General features: G+C 39.7%; 3 protein-coding genes across 3 annotated transcripts; all 3 read left to right on the forward strand.

Moving 5' to 3' along the window:
• Positions 1-980: 980 nt before the first annotated feature.
• On the forward strand, positions 981-10,686 carry LOC310999734 (sodium-dependent neutral amino acid transporter B(0)AT1-like; the record flags this gene model as incomplete). Its single annotated transcript, XM_083990289.1, has 12 exons — positions 981-1,179; positions 7,421-7,561; positions 7,735-7,872; positions 7,981-8,162; positions 8,355-8,465; positions 8,560-8,672; positions 8,753-8,881; positions 9,149-9,305; positions 9,395-9,599; positions 9,997-10,156; positions 10,241-10,403; positions 10,513-10,686. The coding sequence occupies 12 exons, from the start codon at positions 981-983 to the stop codon at positions 10,684-10,686; spliced, it is 1,872 nt and encodes a 623-aa protein (XP_083846415.1).
• slc6a19b (solute carrier family 6 member 19b) lies at positions 3,509-5,484 on the forward strand (the record flags this gene model as incomplete). Its single annotated transcript, XM_083989459.1, has 5 exons — positions 3,509-3,571; positions 3,772-3,976; positions 4,055-4,214; positions 5,043-5,232; positions 5,320-5,484. 5 exons carry the CDS (start codon positions 3,509-3,511, stop codon positions 5,482-5,484), a joined length of 783 nt encoding a protein of 260 aa, XP_083845585.1.
• A 1,734-nt stretch (positions 10,687-12,420) lies between the features above and the next one.
• On the forward strand, positions 12,421-16,262 carry LOC310999958 (ferroportin; the record flags this gene model as incomplete). Its single annotated transcript, XM_083990581.1, has 8 exons — positions 12,421-12,523; positions 12,617-12,684; positions 12,850-13,009; positions 13,322-13,437; positions 13,648-13,774; positions 13,934-14,188; positions 14,923-15,603; positions 16,003-16,262. The coding sequence occupies 8 exons, from the start codon at positions 12,421-12,423 to the stop codon at positions 16,260-16,262; spliced, it is 1,770 nt and encodes a 589-aa protein (XP_083846707.1).
• Between the last annotated feature and the right edge of the window lie 5,756 nt (positions 16,263-22,018).

The raw sequence follows: 22,018 nt of genomic DNA on the forward strand, positions 1-22,018 counted from the left end.
TCCTACATCCATCCCCACCCCTGTCAGCATGGGGGGTTTGAAATAAACATTAATGAAATGACTCATATTTTACCTACAGTAGGAACCTGCTCTTTCATCTTATACAAGTTACCTAATTCAAACTTCAACGGTATCGATACTAGTCAAAATTTAGGCTTGGTCCAAAAATATTAGTTTCTGACCTAAAAAAAAAGTTTTTCGGCTGTAAAACCTACTGTACACACTTATTGACACAGCCATGCAAATTCACATGCAATGTCAGGGAGTGAGTGGATACACATGATATTGATCACATAACTCTAATGTTATCCCTTATTGGTGAAAGTGATGCTGTTACAACCATCCCCGGTCTCCCCTAATAATAAACACATGATTCATACTGTAATACACAATATTGTGCTTTTTGTCATTACACTAGCTATTTTTGTACTAGTTTAAACGTCTGTGAATGTCTGACTGATAATTAATGTAATATATATATAAATGTCATATATAAAACATGACAAATGTAAGCATATTTTTAAGTCATAACTCAATCATAAAGATGGATAACTTAACAATTTGGAAAATAAATGTAACAGTCTGAGTGATTCCAGAGTTACTGTCGTTATAAAAACATAATTTATCAATTACAATACTACTGAGGCTTGATTATGCCACTTTTTATTACATACTTACAGTGAATAGGATGAACACTCTAGAATCTAGATGACTCATTAAGGTGTTACCCACAATAAATCCTAAGAAAGGTAAAGTGACCCTTGAGCGTTGACCCTGCCCCATGATAAGACTCTAGATAATAACTGTCATCTGCGTTGTTGCTCTGCAGAGGATTTAAAGGCTGTACACCTCCAGCTGATGCTCTCTGGTACCACAGCCAGAGGTAGGCTACAGCACATCTCAGCGTGAGCTACAATTTACATTCCAGGGCTGTACAGTGCACTATTGTATCACTACACTCCTGCAGTGTTTGTCAGATCATGAAGCTGAAACTCCCCAATCCGGGCCTGGAGGACAGGATATTGTCCCACCAACAGTTGGAGAAGGTGGAGGAGGAAGAGGTTGGAGACAGACCAAAATGGGACAACAAGGCCCAGTACATGCTGACCTGTGTGGGGTTTTGTGTTGGACTCGGAAATGTCTGGCGTTTCCCCTATCTGTGTCAGAGTCACGGAGGAGGCAAGTGATGCTTTCATGTCCTTATTCCATATTTGATTAATGTTTCTGAAGAAAAAGAAAAATATTCATACATTAATTTGTCCAATCCAGACCTAGATGAGTATGTCTGTTTTCTATTGCCACCAAATTTTTAATATTTTGGGTAGCCTAGTATAGAAGTATCGCAGTATCTTTCCAATCCAAATCATCTTTACTTTGGATTGTGTTTTCTGTACTATCTTTTCTGTATTCATATCTGTACCCTGTATTGTGTTTTATATTTTATTGCTCTGTAAAACACTTTGATTTGCCTAAGTGTATGAAATGTGTGATACAAACAAAGAAGCCTTGCTAAACTTTTGCAAACTACTGCTACAATAAGCATGTTGATGAGATCTATAGAATACAGGAACTGCACAAGTAAAGTTGTTCATTACCAGTATCACAAGACCACAAGACCACAGTAATGACTATATCCTTGTAAAATCAGTTAAGCATCTGAAGTCACGTTCAACAGTGTGGACTCAAAAACATGGCTTGTAACTATTCTGTTCAGATAAGAAACTTAGTGTCTTGTAAAGTGCTGTGAAGGCTTTAATGGAGTGTACATTGCACTATAAACCTAGCTTCATTCACCGTCTTTATCTCTGCACATGTTCATTGTGTATCAAGCATAACTGGTGTCAATGTCGAAATGTAATCCCATTTACTGCTTAATATGAAGTTTCTTTGTTCCCTCTTGTGATAAGATGTACTCTGTTCTTCAGAACTTGATCTGGGTATCAAAACAGATTAGGATTTATTGATGATGATGCGCTGTCAAACCATCATTAAAGTTGGTCACATTTTGCCTTTACTCCAGGTGCATTTATGATACCGTTTCTGATCCTACTGGTCCTTGAAGGAATCCCACTTCTGCATCTTGAGTTTGCCATTGGTCAACGTTTAAGAAGAGGAAGCTTTGGAGTGTGGTCTACAATTCATCCTTGTCTGACTGGCATTGGTAAGCAACATTTCTGCATAGTAATTGCTGCAACTTGAAGAAAAGGTAATTTAAAAGAAAAACTTTCACATTCACTTGCAGGTATTGCATCCATGTGTGTGTCTCTGACGATCAGTCTCTACTACAACACCATCATTGCTTGGATTTTGTGGTATTTTTTCAACTCTTTTCAAGAGCCTCTGCCTTGGAGCCAATGCCCCTTGAATGCAAACTTAACAGGTATTGCTATAATCATACTATACCCCTACATAAAGAGGAGTAATGTTAAAAATAATCTTATTTTAACTTGAGTGTTGCACATTCTCGTTACATTCTGTCAGGACTTACCTCTGAGTGTGAGAGGAGCTCCCCCGTGGACTATTTCTGGTACAGAGAGACCCTGAACACAACTCCTACAATTGAAGAGGATGGTGGGCTGCAGTGGTGGACACTGTTGTGCCATATTTGTGCGTGGTCTCTGCTCTATGTTTGCATCATTCGTGGGATTGAAACCACTGGGAAGGTGCATCACATTTCTTCCTACATTGTTACGAGAAAATAGTTGAATCGGCTGAACAATAATTTTGTAAATATCTTATTTTCCCCAAGGCTGTGTATGTGACATCAACCCTTCCATATGTGGTGCTGACAATATTTCTGATCAGAGGACTGACTTTGAAAGGCTCTTTGAGTGGAATTAAGTTTCTCTTCACACCAGATGTAAGTTGTTTTTATACAAATCCAAATGTTTATACATTTGTTGTAATGCTGTTTGATAATTACAGTGAGAACATTTTATACAGATGTTTTGGTTCGGAGTATTTTTAAATTTTTTAATAACCACATTTTAGCTGTTGTACCTGAATATACTGTAACCTTCATTCCTCATCAGTGGAGCCATATAATTGCAAAATGTTTTAACACACTGATTTTCAGTTAGCAGAGCTGGCAAAGCCAACAACATGGCTTGATGCGGGTGCACAGGTTTTCTATTCCTTCTCCCTTGCTTTTGGTGGTCTCATTTCTTTCTCCAGCTACAACTCCGTGCAGTAAGTGTGTCATGTTGTTTATTAAGGCTGTGCCACCTCAAGTTATATGCACTGTACTAAAAACTTTTTTTCCCCTTTAGTAACAACTGTGAACAGGATGCAGTGATCATTTCAATCATCAATGGCATCACCTCCGTCTACGCTGCAACTGTCATTTACACCATCATTGGCTTCAGGGCAACTGAGAGATTTGACAACTGTGTGGCTGGGTACATTATGGCTTTCTTTGACAAGCTGTATTTCAACGTCTTCAGCAATACATCAACTGTAAAAAAAAAAAACCTCTTAAATCTAATGCATTTTGGGTTTCAGAAACATCATGGCACTATTAAATGTGTTTGACCTTGCCGAGAGCGACGTCACTGAAAGCAACTATGATCAGGTTGTTAAGCATTTTAATGAAACACGCCCTGATGTTATTCAAGGGCTGGCTCTGAAAACCTGCAACTTAGATACTTTTCTCAGTGAGGTAAGATTTCAGCAGGTTTGAGTAAGATTATTTACGCGCCAAGGCAGCAGCTTCAATTTGAGTGAAAATTATGCATCTAACATACTGCATTTCTGTGCTGTGTTTCGGCCTAGGGTGTTGAAGGAACTGGTTTAGCCTTCATTGTGTTCACTGAGGCTATCACCAAGATGCCCCTTGCACCGTTGTGGGCCGTCCTTTTCTTCATTATGCTCTTCTGTCTTGGCCTGTCATCCATGTTTGGTAATATTGAGGGAGTTATAGTGCCCTTGCAAGACCTTAAGATTTTCCCTAAGAAATGGCCAAAAGAGCTCATCACCGGTAAGTCAGCATCTGTTGTCTCATTTTCAATTAACAAGGGGTTCTAGTACGTTTCCTAATTTCTTCCCTCTCCTTCAGGTCTAACGTGCATATTCTGCTGCCTGGTGGGTCTGATATTTCTGCAAGGCTCAGGGAACTATTGGCTTTCAATCTTTGACACCTATGGAGGATCCATCCCTTTGTTAGTTGTAGCTTTCTGTGAAATGTTCTCAGTGGTATACATATATGGGATTGACAGGTAATATACATTTTGGTGTAAATATGTTGTTAGGGTTCTTATTACTAGTGCTTAATCAAGCAGTTTTTGATCCTTGAAAAAGGAAGTCCATAAAAGACTAACAAAAATAGTTGTGACCTATAACATAAGCCAGTGCAGATACACTTATTATTCATTATGTGCAAGTTGATAGTTCTGCCCTGCTGTTGCTTTGACATTTAGAGCATTATCCTTCAGTTTGTTTTACCTTCTGCTTCGGAAAGTAACTAAGTGACTTTTCCTATCCCTTCATTACTGCACCACATTTACAAATGAAGCTTGTTTCTTGTCAGTGCAGTACATGGTATGGCTGAAAGGTTCAAGACTCAAAGATTTTTACATACAGAAGAATCGAGAAGTCGTTTCTCTCCCACCTGAGATAAATATTATAGATATAAATGAAATGCTGTAGATTATAAAACATAATATATAAAATCACCTATGTACATTAGTGGCTGTAGTGCAAAGTCAAGTGCATATGGAAGCAATGTAAAGGCGGCAGAGGGGGGAGGTAGTGGGCAGAGTTCAGCATCCTGACAGCCTGGTGGAAGAAGCTGTTTGACAGTTTTGTGGAGCAGGCTGGGAGGCTCTGGTACAATAAGATATACCATATATCATATTAAGATCAGTTTCACATATACTGGGGACTAAGCGGAAATGGTCATTTTCGTTTTCACTGAAAAATTGTCATGACTTTTCCTGGGGTCTGTATTAACATCTTAAATCTGGAGAATTGTAGGCCAGGGCATCTTTGTAGCTCCAAAATGGTTAATTTATTTAAAAATGGCTATTTTTGATTAACTGCTCAAGCCTTGATGTCTGTCATTGTCCTCCTAGATTCAATGATGATATAAAGTTCATGATTGGACACAAACCCAACTTCTTCTGGCAGGCGACATGGAGAGTCATCAGTCCACTCATTATGCTTGTCATCTTGATATTTTACTTCGTCACGAAAGTAACTGAAAACATCTTTTACAAAGCCTGGGATCCTGAATCGGTGAATATGAATTAACTAAACTATGGATGATGATAATTTATTGCATACCATTATGTACCATAAAAACTAAACACTATCTCTTTTCAGGAGAACTTCCCTACGCTAGAGGAGAAGCCATATCCTGCCTGGTCCTATGTGCTAATCTTCATCTTGGCAGGAATACCGAGTCTTGCAATACCTGTTATTGCTGTCTGGAAATGCTTTACTACCAGGAGGAAGGACACGTCACGTGACATCAACTTCTCTGACTAAATTCAAATCAACAATTCTGCAGCACAATTTTCTTCATTCAAATTCAAATAAATATATTTGAATAATATAATAATATACAATAAAAATAGTAGGCACAGTTTTCTTATAATAAAGCTCCAGTTACTTTCCAGTTATTTAACATTTCCTCTTTGCTTTAAAGTCAGCCTGTTTCCTGTTTGATAAAAGACTGCTTCAGCAGCAGTGGCTCATTGCCTTATTCTACTATAATTTATTTGTAGTCAAGTAGCAATATTGGTTTCTGGAAGAACCTGTTGCACCTGTCTGTCTATCTACCTCTATAGGGCTGGTGCAAGCATGACTAAAAACATCATATAAAAACAACATAATGTACAGGAGATAATACAGTACCTATCAATAAAACCTCAATACGGTACTGCAACTTTAATAAGTTGCACATCATTGTAATTTGTTTCCACTTACTGCAAAAAATTGACGTCCATTTTATTTTTCATATCTACAGCATAGACCTGTTGAGACTTGATTTTCCAATTGGGTTAAGTATGTTATGCTATAGTGTAATGTCATGTAATCAAACAATTAGGAGCTTTTGCCTTAGAGGGGAGCTGGACTTGGAGCCATGTACTTACACTGTACCTGTCTGTCCAGCTGGAGTCACTGTTGTGACATTAACAGTGGACTGTATCAGATGACTTTATCAGATGCATTATGCTATTTTAATCTCTGTATTTCTGCATCCCCTCTTATTAGTAAATTACTTTGTTTTATTACACAGTATGTCCTTTATGATTCTGTTTTTTGAACAATAGAATATAATAGCAATGTTTTGTTCAGACCACTTCTGATAAGGAATTTCATGATGTTTATAAATGCTGTAAATAGTGTTTGATCGCTGTTGGCTAAAATAACTCAGACTGTGTTCAAATATCAGTAATGTAAATTGTATCAAATTAAAAAAGGCATGTGCACTCTCACACTTTCACTCCCTGGGTTCTGTATGTATGCTGCTTTGTATTGCAATCAACTGCCTCTGTTATCAGCATGATATCATGCCGCTTTATACAAGGGCTTTTTATTAAATAAACAGGCTCCATTGTTCCCACAGCTTCAAGAGCCAGCAAGAAACACAAAGCTGATAAAGCAAACGTCCCTGACTCCTGATATTCACAGGTTGGCAGTGAGTAGGCTCTCTTTGGACCAAGTAGTGGTAAAAGTCAGACAAAAAGAGATTTGGGCTTGCCTCCTAAAATACTGTATACCAAAAATGACGAAGGAGGAAATGGTGATAGCTGGAGAAGCTGGAAGTTCTAGAGAGAAGGAGAAGACTGAAAGGCCAGAGTGGGACAATAAAGTTCAATATTTGCTTACCTGCATAGGTTTTGCTGTGGGACTTGGTAATGTGTGGAGATTTCCATATTTGTGTCAGACCTATGGTGGAGGTAAGATTTAATTTACAGTGTTACAATACGCTTTATAATGTTAAAACAAATTCTATAATCTGATATAAATCTGGCTTTTCACTTCATACACAAACACAAACTTAATTTTGTTTTCCAGAACTGACGTATGTTTCTTACTGAAAATGAAGAATTTTGATTTTGATCTTTAAGATACATCTCAAATTATGTATATGGATTGTTATCATTTCTACTTACCTCCCATTCTGTAACTGTAACTGTAACTCACTGTTACTGTACATTAACAGGTACATTAATATAAGAGCTACATATTTCCTTAAGTTTTATCAATGCTCTTGATTTTTGTTTTCTTTGATGTGAAAAAGATTGATTAATCTCAATTTTTATTTAACCTACACCTTGACACCTTACTGTAAGTGAGTGTGATAAAGCTCTGGCTGTTGATGGTAAAAATGTAATCAGAAACTGAATGACCAACAATACAGAGTCATATTTATTGTTTCAACTCATATTTACTTACACACTCTCTTTACTTCAAGGGGCCTTCCTGATTCCTTATGTCATTGCCTTGGTGTTTGAGGGACTTCCTCTGTTGCACATGGAACTGGCCATCGGGCAACGGCTCCGCATGGGAAGTGTTGGAGTGTGGAACTCAATCTCCCCATATCTGGGAGGTTTAGGTGAGAAGGTTTGGCATCAATGAATGTGAACCCATTTTGAATTGACTCATAAGGTCAGGATGCCAAATGGGGGAATTAACAGTAAAACATAAATGTATGACTGCCTTAAAAATAACTCACATACATACATACATACTGCACATACATTGGGAAACCTCTATGTTTATACACAGGTGTGGCCTCCATGGCAGTATCCTTCCTTGTTGGTCTGTTCTACAACATGATCCTGGCCTGCATCCTCTGGTACTTCTTCCACTCCTTTCAAAACCCCCTTCCTTGGAGGGACTGCCCAGTAAACATGAATCACACAGGTAACTTTTTCATCATGAATAATATGAATAATATAATAAAAACTAAAGAAAAACACAGAAAAGCCAATTAATTCATCACAATATCATCATCTAATCTCTTTGGCACAGGTTATGTAACTGAATGTGAAAAGAGTTCACCAGTGAACTATTTTTGGTATCGTGAAACACTCAACATAACACCAGACATCGAGACCAGTGGGTCGGTACAATGGTGGCTCGTGTTGTGTCTAGCATCTGCTTGGTGCCTTGTATACATCTGCTTCATCCGTGGAATTGAGACTATTGGAAAGGTAATCTATTCATTTGATTTAAGCTGAAACATAATATCCACAAATCTACTGTTATTTTGTCCTGCCCATTGATTTATCTCCCTTTCAAAATGACCTGCACTCTGACAAGGAACTAGCTGATGTTGCCACAATCTACACATGGAATACAGGTGTATATGTTTGATATTAAATATCAATTCAATGTCAAAACAGGCCATTTATGTCACTGCCACTTTTCCGTATTTTGTTCTGAGCATCTTCTTGGTCAGAGCCTTGACTCTGCCTGGGGCAAGTGATGGCTTAATATATCTCTTCACTCCAAATGTAAGTTTGCTTTCTGACTGAAACAGTTGAATATTTCCACATACATTTACAGTAAAATCTGCAAACAAACTAAAAATGAATATGTTCATCACAGTGGGAAACATTGAAGAATCCTAAAGTCTGGCTGGATGCTGCTACTCAGATCTTTTTCTCTTTGTCTTTGGCCTTTGGGGGACTTATTGCCTTTTCCAGTTATAATGCACAAAAGTAAGGACATTTGAAACAGTTTTCATCTATTGTGTGATACACAGAATTTAGACAAAAGAGATAATATTCTGTCTTTGCAGGAATGATTGCGAGAGAGATGCCCTAATTGTTGGGTGTGTGAACAGCTTTACATCGATATATGCATCAATTCCTATTTTTGCCATTCTTGGATTTAAAGCAAATGAAGACTACAATGATTGCCAAAATTGGTATGTACTACTGAAGAAAATATGGCGTGCTATAATGCAGTGTATTCAGCTCTACAATTATATCTTATTATCCATAGAATACAACTGACAATTGTGTCATTAGTAGACCCCAAAGGAATAGTCCCATGCCGACTATAGTATATACACTACAGTTATCACTCATACATAAGTTTATTATGTGAAACACATACTGTACTCTAATTATTATCAGAAGAGATGTTTTAACTGTAGAATTAACAGACTGCTTTAATATCTTGTTGATTTTAGGAACATACTAAGACTGACAAATGCATTTAACATTGGGGATCAAAACATAACTCTTCAAAACTATGATAAGTGGTTAAACTATCTCAATGCAACTGATCCCTCAGAGGTCGAAAGCCTCAATCTAAAAAACTGCAATCTTCAGACTTTCCTGGACCAGGTATTTTTTATCTGATACTATCAAAATGATTTTCCAAACAAGGTTTAGTGAGGTTGTGTATGAGATTGTGTATCACTGTTTACCTGTAGAGCACATCTGGAACTGGGCTGGCCTTCATTGTGTTCACTGAGGCGGTGATAAAAATGCCAGGCTCTCAGGTATGGGCAGTGCTGTTCTTTGTAATGCTCTTCAGCCTGGGCCTGTCCTCCATGTTTGGAAATCTGGAGGGGGTCCTCACCCCTCTGCTGGACCTGCATGTGGTTCCACCCTGGCTTCCTAAGGAGGTTTTCACAGGTTAAGTCAAACATCTAATTATTTCATATATTGTGTTTATGTTGTTTATACTGTCACATCGATAATAAAAAAAAAAACCCCAGATGCAGTTGCAAAGCAAAATGTGTTTTTTGGAGAGATTAGTTTTGGTAGGAACACCGAAATTTCTCATGTTAATTCAGTCCTATTGAAATTAAATAGTTCACACGTGTGGAAAAAACATGAACATCTGCTACATCAGAATACCTGCTCTCAACCTGTTTCAGCAAAACACTATTCTTTAAAATTTCAAATTACTTTCATATCGGTAGACTGTGAAAAGTTGTCTATAAAGCATGTTCAGTATATTCATTATCAAAAAAAGTGAAATCATCAGAAATTTCATATACATTTCTTGTATTTTGCTCTTTACTCACAGGGTTAATATGCCTTGTTTCCTTCACTGTGGCTCTCATCTTCACTTTGGGATCTGGAAACTACTGGCTGGAGATTTTCAACAGCTATGTGGGATCCATGCCTCTGCTCATCATAGCGTTCTTCGAGATCATCAGTGTGGTGTACATCTATGGAATTAACAGGTGATATTGCAATTCGTGACATGATTATATATGCAAAATTATAACATATTTGAATGATCTGACATCGAGTTCCCACGTCCACAGGTTTAATGACGACATTGAATGGATGACAGGTCGGAGGCCGAACATCTACTGGCAGGCTACTTGGCGCTTCATCAGCCCTTTCATGTTACTTGTGGTTTTCGTCGCATACGTTATAATAGAGGCAGAAAAACGACCAACGTATAACGTCTGGAACCCAGATTACGTAAGGCAGAATTGGCCCCTCTACAGCAGCACCATGTTGAATTTACTAAATCTGGCACAAACTGAAAAGAAAGGAACAACACTGACTTTCCACTCCATTACCCCCACAGGTGAACTTCCCCCTTGCTGATGTTCTGCACTATCCTGAATGGGTTTTTGTTATCTGTGTGCTCCTATCTGTCCTTCCCATCGTGTCCATCCCTCTTGTGGCTCTGTACAGATTCATCGGTTTCCTAAAGAAGTACCTCATGAACAGGCACAATCAAAACCCATATGCAAATTAATTCTCTAATGGAGACTTGTGAATGAAAGTTTTTGCTCTTCTATCAGATTGGTGATCAGGATTACTGACTAACTTCTCATTGTTTTTCTTTTTTTTTTCTGTCTTTGTATAGTGTAATTTTGTAAGCCGTGAATTTCATTACAGTTTGAACTATATTGTCACTACTTCAGTGTGCTGGCAGTCACAGCTGTAATTTTAGTATATTTGCTAAATTAAAACACATCAATTTTGTCTTAATTTACACATGTGTATTTACAATGGGGAAGGAAATGCAAACGGAGTCAGCCAGATCAAATCAATGCAGGCACAATATCCCTGAGAAAAATATTAGCTGATTAAAAAAAGGCTGGAATAGAGAATACAATTTGTGTTGATATTTGATTAAAGGAAGACAACAGTTAATTTCCTGTGTTCATGCTGTGAATAGGAGAGCGATGGATAACTTTTCTGAATGGTTTGCGATAAGCTCATTATTAGTTTTCCTAAAAAATGTCACATGTACAGAGTGTACAAGCAATGACACGAGTGGATGTTTGTAGAAAATGTGTCTTTGTATGTTCAGGCGATGCATTATTGTTGATATTCATACTATGCATCATGGGCCAAGGAACAAGGGGACAGGATTTCATGTGATATAATATAATAATGTGCTTTCTAACTACAAGAGTGAAGAGTGATGTAGTGTTGCATGATGTGTCCTTTATGTAACTTTTTTGCACGTCAACAGTGCATGTGGGTGTATGTAGTAGGGCTGTGCTTGTTGTGTGTGAGGGTGCATGCATGTGCTCACTTGCCATGCGCATGTGTGTGTGTATTTTGAGTCATACGAGTTACACTGTTATCCTTTTTTGTGGTGTGGGTGGACAGTGATATTGTCCCCCCGGTGTCACGTGCTTTGGAATATGCTGGCTGCCTTTGTTGTCCCCTCTGCCTGTTCTGCTTTTCTGGCACTTTCATACAATGGTGCACTTGAACACTGTGATGTTATTAAGCCTTTCAAACTACTACAGCTTGAATTCCAGCTCTCAGGAAAGACTAGCATCCCAATGTAGGATACATGGCACAAGATACATCATCGAGGAACAACAGCAAGGATTGAGTGAAACATCATAACAAAAGGTGACGATTTGACCCTGCGATGACTTATGAGAGCTGTAACTGTTGTCAGTTAAAGATTGCATTTATAGAACTATGCAAGGAGTCAGGCTAACGCTACTTTCAGTTCTGCCGTATCTAAATACCTGACATAGGTCTTATTGTTGATTTGTTGTTGCTGTTGCTTAATTTTTTTCCTCCTTCACAATCTGACTTACTGACCCATTGCAGCCATTATTGATGTCTCTTTTATATTTGAACTGGTTAAACTAGATGTTGCACAGTCATGGTGACACCGTCACAGAGTTTAAGGTGGTTTGTTGAGTTCAAAAGGACACAGTGTTTCAACTTTTGTTGCATCAAGTTGCTAGCTGAGATGAAAAGATGCTGTTGATTTTTTGGTGTTGTTATACAACTGCTAACAAGTAAATAGCCAGCATACTTGTAAGTGGCTTAAACACGAAACACAGTCCCCAATAACAAAGCAACCTTAGTAGGACAAAGGGGACTAAACTGTCTTTCGAAATATCTTAGTGATTGAGCCCTATGACCTACAGTACTGTAACACTGTACTATCAACAATGGAGGAAGAGTGCAAAAAGTTCAACTGTTTTTTGGAACCATGATCCTACTCCAGGCGATGTCCCAGCGAGCAGATGCCTCCCAGTGTGGTGGGGTTGTGGTCGAGTTCGAGTCGGATGACATCAGGGAAGCGAGAGCTAATAGAGCCAGGAATGTACCAGGTGAACTCAACTTTAAATCTATAAGAATTGATGTGATGTGTTTGAAGCAAATATAAAGTGTGCTTATTCCATTTTCATGCATTTCCTCGTAAGGTTCAGCTCTTATCTACCTCAAGGGTCCCAAGTTTCTCATCTATGTCAGTGGAGCATTGTCAATGTGGGTAAGAATCATTTCCTGAAGAAACAGATTCCTGGAGCAATAGATAACACAAGGAAACTTAAATAACTGCAAGGTTACTTACTGTAAACGGTGTGACAACGTACGGACAGCCTCTTTCAAAACAACGAATAAGGATGATGTGATGTGTTTATGTTGATTTACACAGGGTGACCGCATGTGGCACTTTGCTATCTCTGTGTTCCTGATTGAGCTGTACGGCCGTAACCTGCTGTTGACTGCGGTGTTTGGATTGGTAGTGGCTGGGTCAGTGCTCCTGCTTGGGGCTTTGATTGGAGACTGGGTTGATCGCAATCCCAGAAATAAAGGTATGCACGACTATTTCACACACACACGTTTGAACATTTCAATATGCAATATATCACAGGACAGCGATATAGATCACTGGATTTCAATCTTGGGCACAGAGGTGTGCTGGTTTCCTATCTCACCAGGTGATAAATTGTATTTACCCATAAATCAGTCTCTGGTTTGATAGCTAGACTCAACCCCAGCGGGACAAAAAGCACAAGTTTCACAGCCACTGACTCACATCTGCCAAAGCAGGCCTTCATTTCTTATATATATTACTAATGTTCTGAGAGTCTAAAACAGTTTCTTTTTCTTGTCTCCTCTTTTAGTTGCACATGCGTCTCTTTTCATTCAGAACATCTCAGTGACAGTATGTAGCATTGTGCTCATGTTGGTGTTCTCATATAAGCAAAGGATTGAACAGATCTGGGACGGATGGCTTACTGTGAGTAGACACTACACATTTGACTAATAATTATTTTTTATAACTCAATACCTTGTTGATCTGCAAACAGGATACTCACCATGACTGATACACAGAGGAGTTATTGCTGCTGTTGTCCCCTCTGTCCTGTGTCCCTGTTGTCTCTGCTTCTGAGCTTGTGGCTACTCTGTGCTGTCATAGTAACATGTTGCATCGCAAAACTCACACAAGGTGGTTTGTTATACGGTGGTGATCGTCCTGGCAGATGTGGCAAACCTTGCAAGTACAGCGCTGACCATTGCCATTCAGAGGGACTGGATTGTTGTTATCACAGGCTACAACCGAGGTCACTTAGCTGGTGAGGGGATTTGCGCTCTGTTTTTGTAAATGTTGGTTTTGTATCCCATGTTTGTTGTAGGCTTGCATCACAGAGGATTTCAGGAACTGGTATGTCTCTGGTCTTGCTAAAACTCCAGCGAAAGCTCATTAACCTCTGTGTCTTTGATCCTAACAAAAGGAATGAATGCAACCATGAGGCGGATAGATCAGGTGACTAACATCCTGGCCCCACTAGCGGTGGGACAGGTCATGACCCTGGCCTCCAATGTAGTTGGCTGTGGCTTCATCCTGGGCTGGAACCTTGTGTCTCTCATTGTGGAGTTCTTCTTCTTGTCACGGGTGTACCGCATCGTCCCTGCTCTTTCCATTAAACCACCAGCATCAGAGGAGGATGAGGTGTATCTGCAGAGTACGGAGAGAAGCAGCTTGCAAGGTATGGGTAGACATTTTTTAGTTAATAATCTCTGTATTCCTAGAATTTAACATGAGAATGCAATTTACAGGAAAATATGCTAAAGGGAGACAGCATCATGGAGTCCTACAGTACACATGTTAAGCCACCTCATAGACATGCAAAATAAAAACAGGCTAAACTTTGCCAAACTTGTTTTAGGCTTTGTTAGCAATGACATAGAGTAGCTAAAGAGATCCATCATCTTAAATTTGAACTCGGATTTCAATTTAATTTTGAAAATCTGCTTTGATGTCAGGATTAAGAGCTGGACAGCGTTACAGTAAGTGCTATCTAGTGGGATTTCTGTCGATTTTCATGTTAAGAGAATGATTACAATTTCACTCTAAATACCCTGGCGGTTCTTTGAAATGACATCAGAAAAATTGCATATAATTTAAAATTTTAACATTACAGTCCTCTTGATTGTGATAGGATGCCTTTGTTGAATTATAAAACACTGTAATTAGCCCAGAACTATCAACTACAATGGATCTGATGGGTGCTGTCAGTTCCGTAATTCTCTGTAATCACGTTAAATTGGTTTAATTCATAGAACAAGAATGATCCAGCTCCAAAGCTTCAGTGAAGCATAACACATGTTAGTGTAGATGGTCTTTACTTGACAGAATGTGAAGGGTGTACTGTAGGACATCGACTGCGGTTTGTTTATGTGATTGATGCAAGTGATGGGTAAAATTCCTGTTTCTCATCAGGGGAACGTAATGTCGCACAACCTCAACCTCTGACAGAAGGCAACTTCAACATAAGCCTGCCCCTAAAAGAAATCACAAACCTGCCGCTGTGTTTCCGGAGGTTTCGCTGGTTGGTGAGCACCTGTAAGGACGGTTGGAGGGCCTACTATCGACAGGATGTCTTCCTGGCAGGAATGGGTCTAGCTTTCCTCTACACCACAGTTCTGGGCTTCGACTGCATCACCACTGGCTATGCCTACACTCAGGGTATAAGCGGCTCTCTCCTTAGTCTATTGATGGGTGTATCAGCTATCACAGGGCTGATGGGCACCGTGATGTTCACCAGACTCAGGAAAACCTACGGCCTGGTTAACACAGGAATCATCTCAAGCTGCCTCCACCTGGGCTGCTTGCTGCTGTGTGTGTGCTCTGTGTTTGCCCCTGGCAGCCCCATGGATCTTAGCTTGCTGATGCCCTACATTACCTCCAACTCCTCTACTGAACTTGGAGGGATGGCAAGCCAAAAGCAGAAACATACTTATCCTCTAAGAGGAGGCAGCAATCAGCCACTGCTTCCGGACCGCTCCTCCATTCACTGGACCAACAACACTGTACTTTTTGACAATGTGCCCTCTGGCTCAGCGCCAGAATCCTACATCTCCATCATCCTGCTGTTCTTGGGGGTCATCACAGCACGCATCGGTGAGTAGACAAACATCTGAAGGTGAATTGATTTAACAGACACCAACAGTATACTACTGTATATTATTATAAAATGCATGACAGTGCTGTCGAATGTAAAGCCTGACTCATACATGGGCATGGCAGACACTGTAGCTATTATTGTGTATTTTAACCCAAGAGTCAACAGTGCAGTTGCAATGTCAGAGAATGCAATAATGTCAGTGGGCCAGGGATGCCCTACAGACATACAGTATATCATAAAGTTGGTATGAGCTTTAAAAAAGGCCTAGTACCGGTAAATGTTTGTGGACTGTTCCCAATTCACTTTTGTGAGGCATTGGATGCCCAACTGTTAAATCTTTAGATCAACTGAAATGCCAGGTACATTTTTAAACTACAATGCCATCTGTGTTTTAGGTCTGTGGTCCTTCGATCTGACAGTGACCCAGCTCCTGCAGGAGAACATCTGTGAGTCAGAAAGGGGTGTGGTAAACGGGGTGCAGAGCTCTATGAATTACCTGATGGATCTGCTTCACTTCATAATGGTCATCTCTGCTCCACAGCCACAGCACTTTGGCATCCTAGTTATCATTTCTGTATTATTCATCACCACTGGGCACACTATGTACTTCATGTATGCGCACAAAGCCAAGAGAAAACGCCGCCACGACACTTAAGGAGCAGACGAGACCCACACATCCAGGCATGAGATGCTTGCACCAGCACTGACTCCACTCTGCACCTGTGAAATGAATGTCTCCCTCCTGTTCCTACAGCAATCTTATTGCAACACTCCACTCCCAACGTAGCCATTCATTTCAGCACAACTCAGCAAGTGCCTGTCACACCTCGGTTGCTTTCTTCCTGCGGGGCCATGTGCCACGGCAGCAAACAAGAACTCAGGTGAAGTAGAGTGGGAGACACGCTCTCCCTTCGTGTACATACGTTGAGGTGGCTACAATAAATGCAGCAATGGTACCTCCAGGGGAACTGTCCTAATCTAATGTACAACAGGACACAAAGGTAACGGCTAAGGCACCAGCACATGCCTTTGGAAACCCTACAGGATTACTGCAAGACTTTCATCAAACAAGCCTGTTAACTTACATAGCTTTTTGGATGGGAGGGTGGATGGATGGAGAGATTTTTCGAACCTTCACTCAGTTAAGAACTGGTGTCGTGAGGAAAACTTAACAGTGATACATGAAAATATAAACAAGACAAGACAGTATTTTTTACAAGTGGCATCGATGTTACTGATCCGTCCACTTGGAAATATTCCAGGATGTCCAGAAAGGAACATAAAGGGAACTTGATGTGAGATTGTTTGATTAATTAAATCAGAAAGGCACCCCCCTTTTAATGGACAGAAGTGAAAGGACGAAGTATTTCCTTCCCCTGGTTTGTTTCTCTGTGGATGAATCAAACATTTGCCTTTCTTTTATGCATGTAAACCTGGCTCATGGATTATAACAAAAAAGATCATATCGCATCATGTACTTAAGTCAAACTTCGATTCAAACTATTTTATTCTAATTGCTTGTGTACTTAGATAAATAAAAATAGTTTCCAAACTTTCTTTCCTTCCCATATAAAGAGTGAGACTAATAGTTTTATAGAAATCAAAGCCGAAAGCAATCTTCATTTTGTGACATGTTTGAAATCAGTGATAGCTATGTGTTGATAGCAAATGTCGATCACTGCTATTGGCAGGATTGTTTTAAATTTTGCTTCATTCTTTTGTAGTTCTGATGAACTAAACTTTACCTTACCTCAACTAAAAACCAGAACACTGTTGGGAATATGACTTGGGAATTACTCTCAACTACTGTATGTTTTCATATCTCCTTCATGTACAGTGGAAAAAACATCAAGTTTAACCTTCTGTCATACAACCAGCAACACATCTCAATATATTTGTATAATTTTCCTGTGAAATTTCCGTATTATGTTGTCGTTATTTTTTCAGACTAACTATTATGATAATAAAGATGACTGAAGAGGATTTGGCCTCAAGTCTTCTGAACAGAATAGTCAACAAATAAATATTCATAATGTAAAATGATACACATGCTACGCTTCAACTTAGTCATCTAAATAAAATGTCACTGACCCTATTAATTCACAGCCCAATGAGTAAATAAAGTCATTAATTCAACCCCCACAATTTAATGTTACTCTTTTCTGTAAGAATGATTCCAGTAAAAAGGGACAGGCATATGGTTTGTGGACTTTAGATACATTCACAGAATCCATTCATGTAAGTTCAAAGGGGTTAATCGAGATTTTGCTGCCAACATTGTTCAAGCAGTGGCTCAACTACGAGAGCTTACACAACCTGGGATTTATTACTACATGTGGAATAAATTCATTATCAGTCTGAAACAAGCTGTAGCTTGTAGAATGCTTGTTGTGGTCGTTGGTAGAAATACCACTAATGTAAAAGGGAAATTGCAAGAAAAGGACCTGAGATATAAAACATTTGCATAGGACATAAATGCTGAGGACATAAAGATATCACAACCAAGGGAGATACAGCAACCATATATGCAAATGTAATGGCTTTTTGTGTCCAGTAGGGGTCAATGTCACATTAAATGGTCATCACTAAACCAGTGCAGGAGAGCTTTTAGGCTTTGGTGCACTACAACTACAACACACAGGGTCTTAACACTGCAGCTACTGTAAGGATTCTGTGTAAATCATCAGTACCAGCTCAATGTAACACTAGTTTTGACAATCATCTGGAGATCACAGCAGGAAAATGACATAGCTACAGTATCAACCATCATCATCATGAGTTTTCAAGAGGGGTTTCGTGTAGCATTGAAGGACTTGGAAATCCAAATCACCTACAGTGTCCAACATCACAATGTCATATGCTCACTTATTACTTGTTTTGTTAATTCCTTTCACTGGTATTGATGCCCCCTCAAATCATGTCAGTCCAGTCTCAAGTTTTTTTTATAGCGTCAACAAATCAGTATTAGTACTTAGTAGATAAAATCAATTTTATCTTTAAAAATATCTAATCTATATATCATAAATGCAGCAGACTACAGACAGGCTTACTCTCAGATCACAGTCTAAATTCAGTGTCATTCCCTACTGGAAGTTATCCCTTCATTTACTCCCAGTCTCGCAGCACTCCGAGTCCTACAACATACCCTCTGAGGGGTGAGAATCATTGTGTCCTTGCAAATTAGTCCTGTAGCTGTCCGTCAGTTGCATCCTCTGTCATTTCAATGGCATTTCTCCCATTTCCACCTCTAGGGAAGGTACAGATGATGTTCTAAAAATCACTGCACACTAGTCTCAGCTGTGCCTGCAATCCAGTTTCCTTGCCTGCTGACACATTCGCTATGCTGCTGTGATTTATCTGAACTAAATACATTGCCTTTAATAATGAGCAATTTGCTCCCCATTTGCAAGAAGTCAAAGAAATCATAACAGTCTAAAATCACATGCCTATGTTCCTAATGTGGTGTGCCCATGTTAATCGAGAATCAATAAAAAACTCAAAACTCAAATGTTGTAATTATATCATTATTTTATTCTTTACATGGTGAGACATGGGAGACACACCACCCTATTGGTCCTTGTATTCTTTTCCACAGAGCTCTGCAAACACTGACCTACAGTATACACATCTTCTGGTACCTTTGAAAAGATGGCATCGATCATAATGAAGAGCAGCAGCCTTATCACACCACTTCAGGGTAAGCCACATCAAACCATAAACCCATTTGACAGATGTAACCCACTCTGTACTTGGATTTCTCTTTCCAACAGAAAATCCTTTTTCTAGTTAAAGGCTGTCCGACCAACACAGATCTTGTGCTGCTTCATTTACAATCCTCCCCTATGAGCTTTTTGTGTCAGGAAACACTGGAGTTGTAGACTCTCTTCTTGTCCGGGCCTTTTCCTACAGCTCTTGTTTTACTGTAATACTGAATTCGTGATAGTCCTCCTAAAACTGCCCTGATAACTTGCCAGTTTTCCTGTTTTCTCAGTTTCCCAGGATAGTCTTCCTGTTATCACCCTTTTGATGTTACTACAGGCCTGGGGGTTACATGGAGCCCTCTCCTCTCCTCCCCTCTCACATGTTTTGAACTGTCATTATCTTTATCTGTTGCACTTTGTAGTTTGGCCTTGGTGTCTCGCACTCTGTCTCGTTTCCACAGATCCACCGGAGCTCCATCTCTCTGCACCAACCACCGCCTGCATCACCCCCTCCTCCCCCTTTCACCTGCTGTTAAACCGACCAGCCCCTCTTGCCCATGAACCAGTCTGCTCTGCTATCCAGTACTAAGCTGGCTTGCTCTCCCTGCCTTCCCTCTCACCAGAAGCTGCCTTCGTCACGTCTTGTTAACATTTCCATGTTTTGCATATTCAGTGCTTTGGAACCGTTTTCTTGTCCGTAAACAACATCTATCGTACGTCTGTCCGTCCTAGGTGAGAGTCCTCTGAAACCTGAGGTTTCTATAATTCTTCCCTTTGAGTAATGTTACTCCTCCTTCTTAAGTGTAGAAGCCTAGCACTGCTTTCACCATCTCCCTCCCACAGATAAAGACTTATCTCTTCCCGCCTGTCTAATATCTGGATGCTGCTTGGCGGCGAGTAGTTAGCCTAGTTAGCATTAGCTGGTTAGCGTCACCAGAGTCCCCGGAGCTAATGACTTTCTCAAAGGCGAACCGAGCTAAAAACAAACAAACAACAAAATAATAAAGTTAGGTGTCAACACTTACCAAAGTAATCGCTGGCTAATTCGTTCTCAGGTCCCTTAAATGTCGGACTGTCTCTTTTTTGGGGGGGATTTATTGCTCTCAGGTGTAGGCTATTACGGAAGTGATTGAGTTGCTGATGCGTCACCAGCTTTGGGCCTACCATTAGGTTTTTTTATCTACCATTCCCACATTATTCAATTAAATTCTTTTTCACGTTTTCTATAATTATTTGCATTGCATTTGGGGTAGTAGCCTAACATGGTATAATTCACAAAGACCACAAAAACCATAACATTAAGTAGAGCAGCAACGTCTGGATAAATTGATTAGTCTGTCAGATAAATTGATCAGCAGTAAATTTTGCAGTGATTTATTTCAGTCATTTTTCACAGAAATCTGCCAAACGTTTTCTGTTTCATGCTTTTCAGATGTGATGTACTGTTTTTCTGTGCCATGCCATGATATATTTCAGTAGAACATTATGGAAATCACATAGCTACTTAGTTGGTAGGTTAATCAGTTCTTACAATAGCCCAAAAGTTAGGTTTACCTGAAAATGGGGTTGATAGCAGAGCGGTTATGTCACCCCTGGCTTACAGAAAACAGGTTGACACATTTTTGTGAGGTGTAGCAGATGGAACTTTTTTGTATTCCAGCAGGAGAGTTTACTCAAAGTTTTGACTCATGACCTGTCAGAAAACACATACCTTCCCTGATACAGACTAGAGGTAGTATACAGATGTATAGACAGAATAGCAACTTGTTTTAACGTCTCTTTTAAGTCACACCTGCACTCCGTGATCCCCAATGAGTGTCTGACAGAACACTATCAGGAGCACCCATTTCTCTTGTGTGTAATCTTGATTTGTGCTTACAAAATCCAGTAAGGTATTAATTCAGGAAACAATATGAATAGATTGCATTCATGCTGTGTGGTAATGTCCTTGTTTCTGTTGTTTATCATCTTCTTAAAAAAAAGAGAGAGAGATTGCAGCTGCTGAATTTCTGTTCTTGACTGGTTATTATCTTGGAGAGGAATATGTAACAAGCTCAGTAGAGTTTCATCACTTTTTTAGTGTTTAGCAGAGCTGCAGGCCTACAGTTACAGTGTACCTCCCGTGGTTGTCATGGCAGTCCCTGGTTAAAGACTGTATTATTGCTATCAGAGCAAGCTCACTAACAAGTCTGACTTCAGGCATTCTCACTTTGCAATTCATTTACTTGAGAAACTGGGTCAGTGGGAGCACATTAAGCTGGAGTCGTCCTTCTGCCTTTGTCTAAGGAGCGTTCACTAGAAGGGTGCAGGAAGGAAGACAAGGTTGTTTTTACATACTCAAGGCCAATAGTTTCCTTAGCTTCCTTCCTGTAGTGGGATGGTATAGAATACAAAAACAGCACACAGCAACATACAATTAGTCTGGCTAGGTGAGCTACCTTAAAAAGGTTAAAAGGCTGTAGTTCAGTGACATTTCCCTCTCAATCAATAGAACCATAGTGTGATTTTAAGAGCACTTGCTTGATTTATTGAATTTGCCACTAATGAGTAATGCCTGATTCTGAACAGAGACCTCAGCCATAATGAACGGGTTCCAGTCAAGAGCTGAGGGGTAAGATTATCTGACTAAAGTTATACAACCAGACCAATACCCAGTTTTAAAGACAAATGTTGTGTGTAAGGGCAGTGGACATCTTCCCAGTCACTTACT

The sequence above is a fragment of the Trachurus trachurus genome (assembly GCF_905171665.1).
Source record: "Trachurus trachurus genome assembly, chromosome: 16".
Taxonomy (NCBI): domain Eukaryota; kingdom Metazoa; phylum Chordata; class Actinopteri; order Carangiformes; family Carangidae; genus Trachurus; species Trachurus trachurus.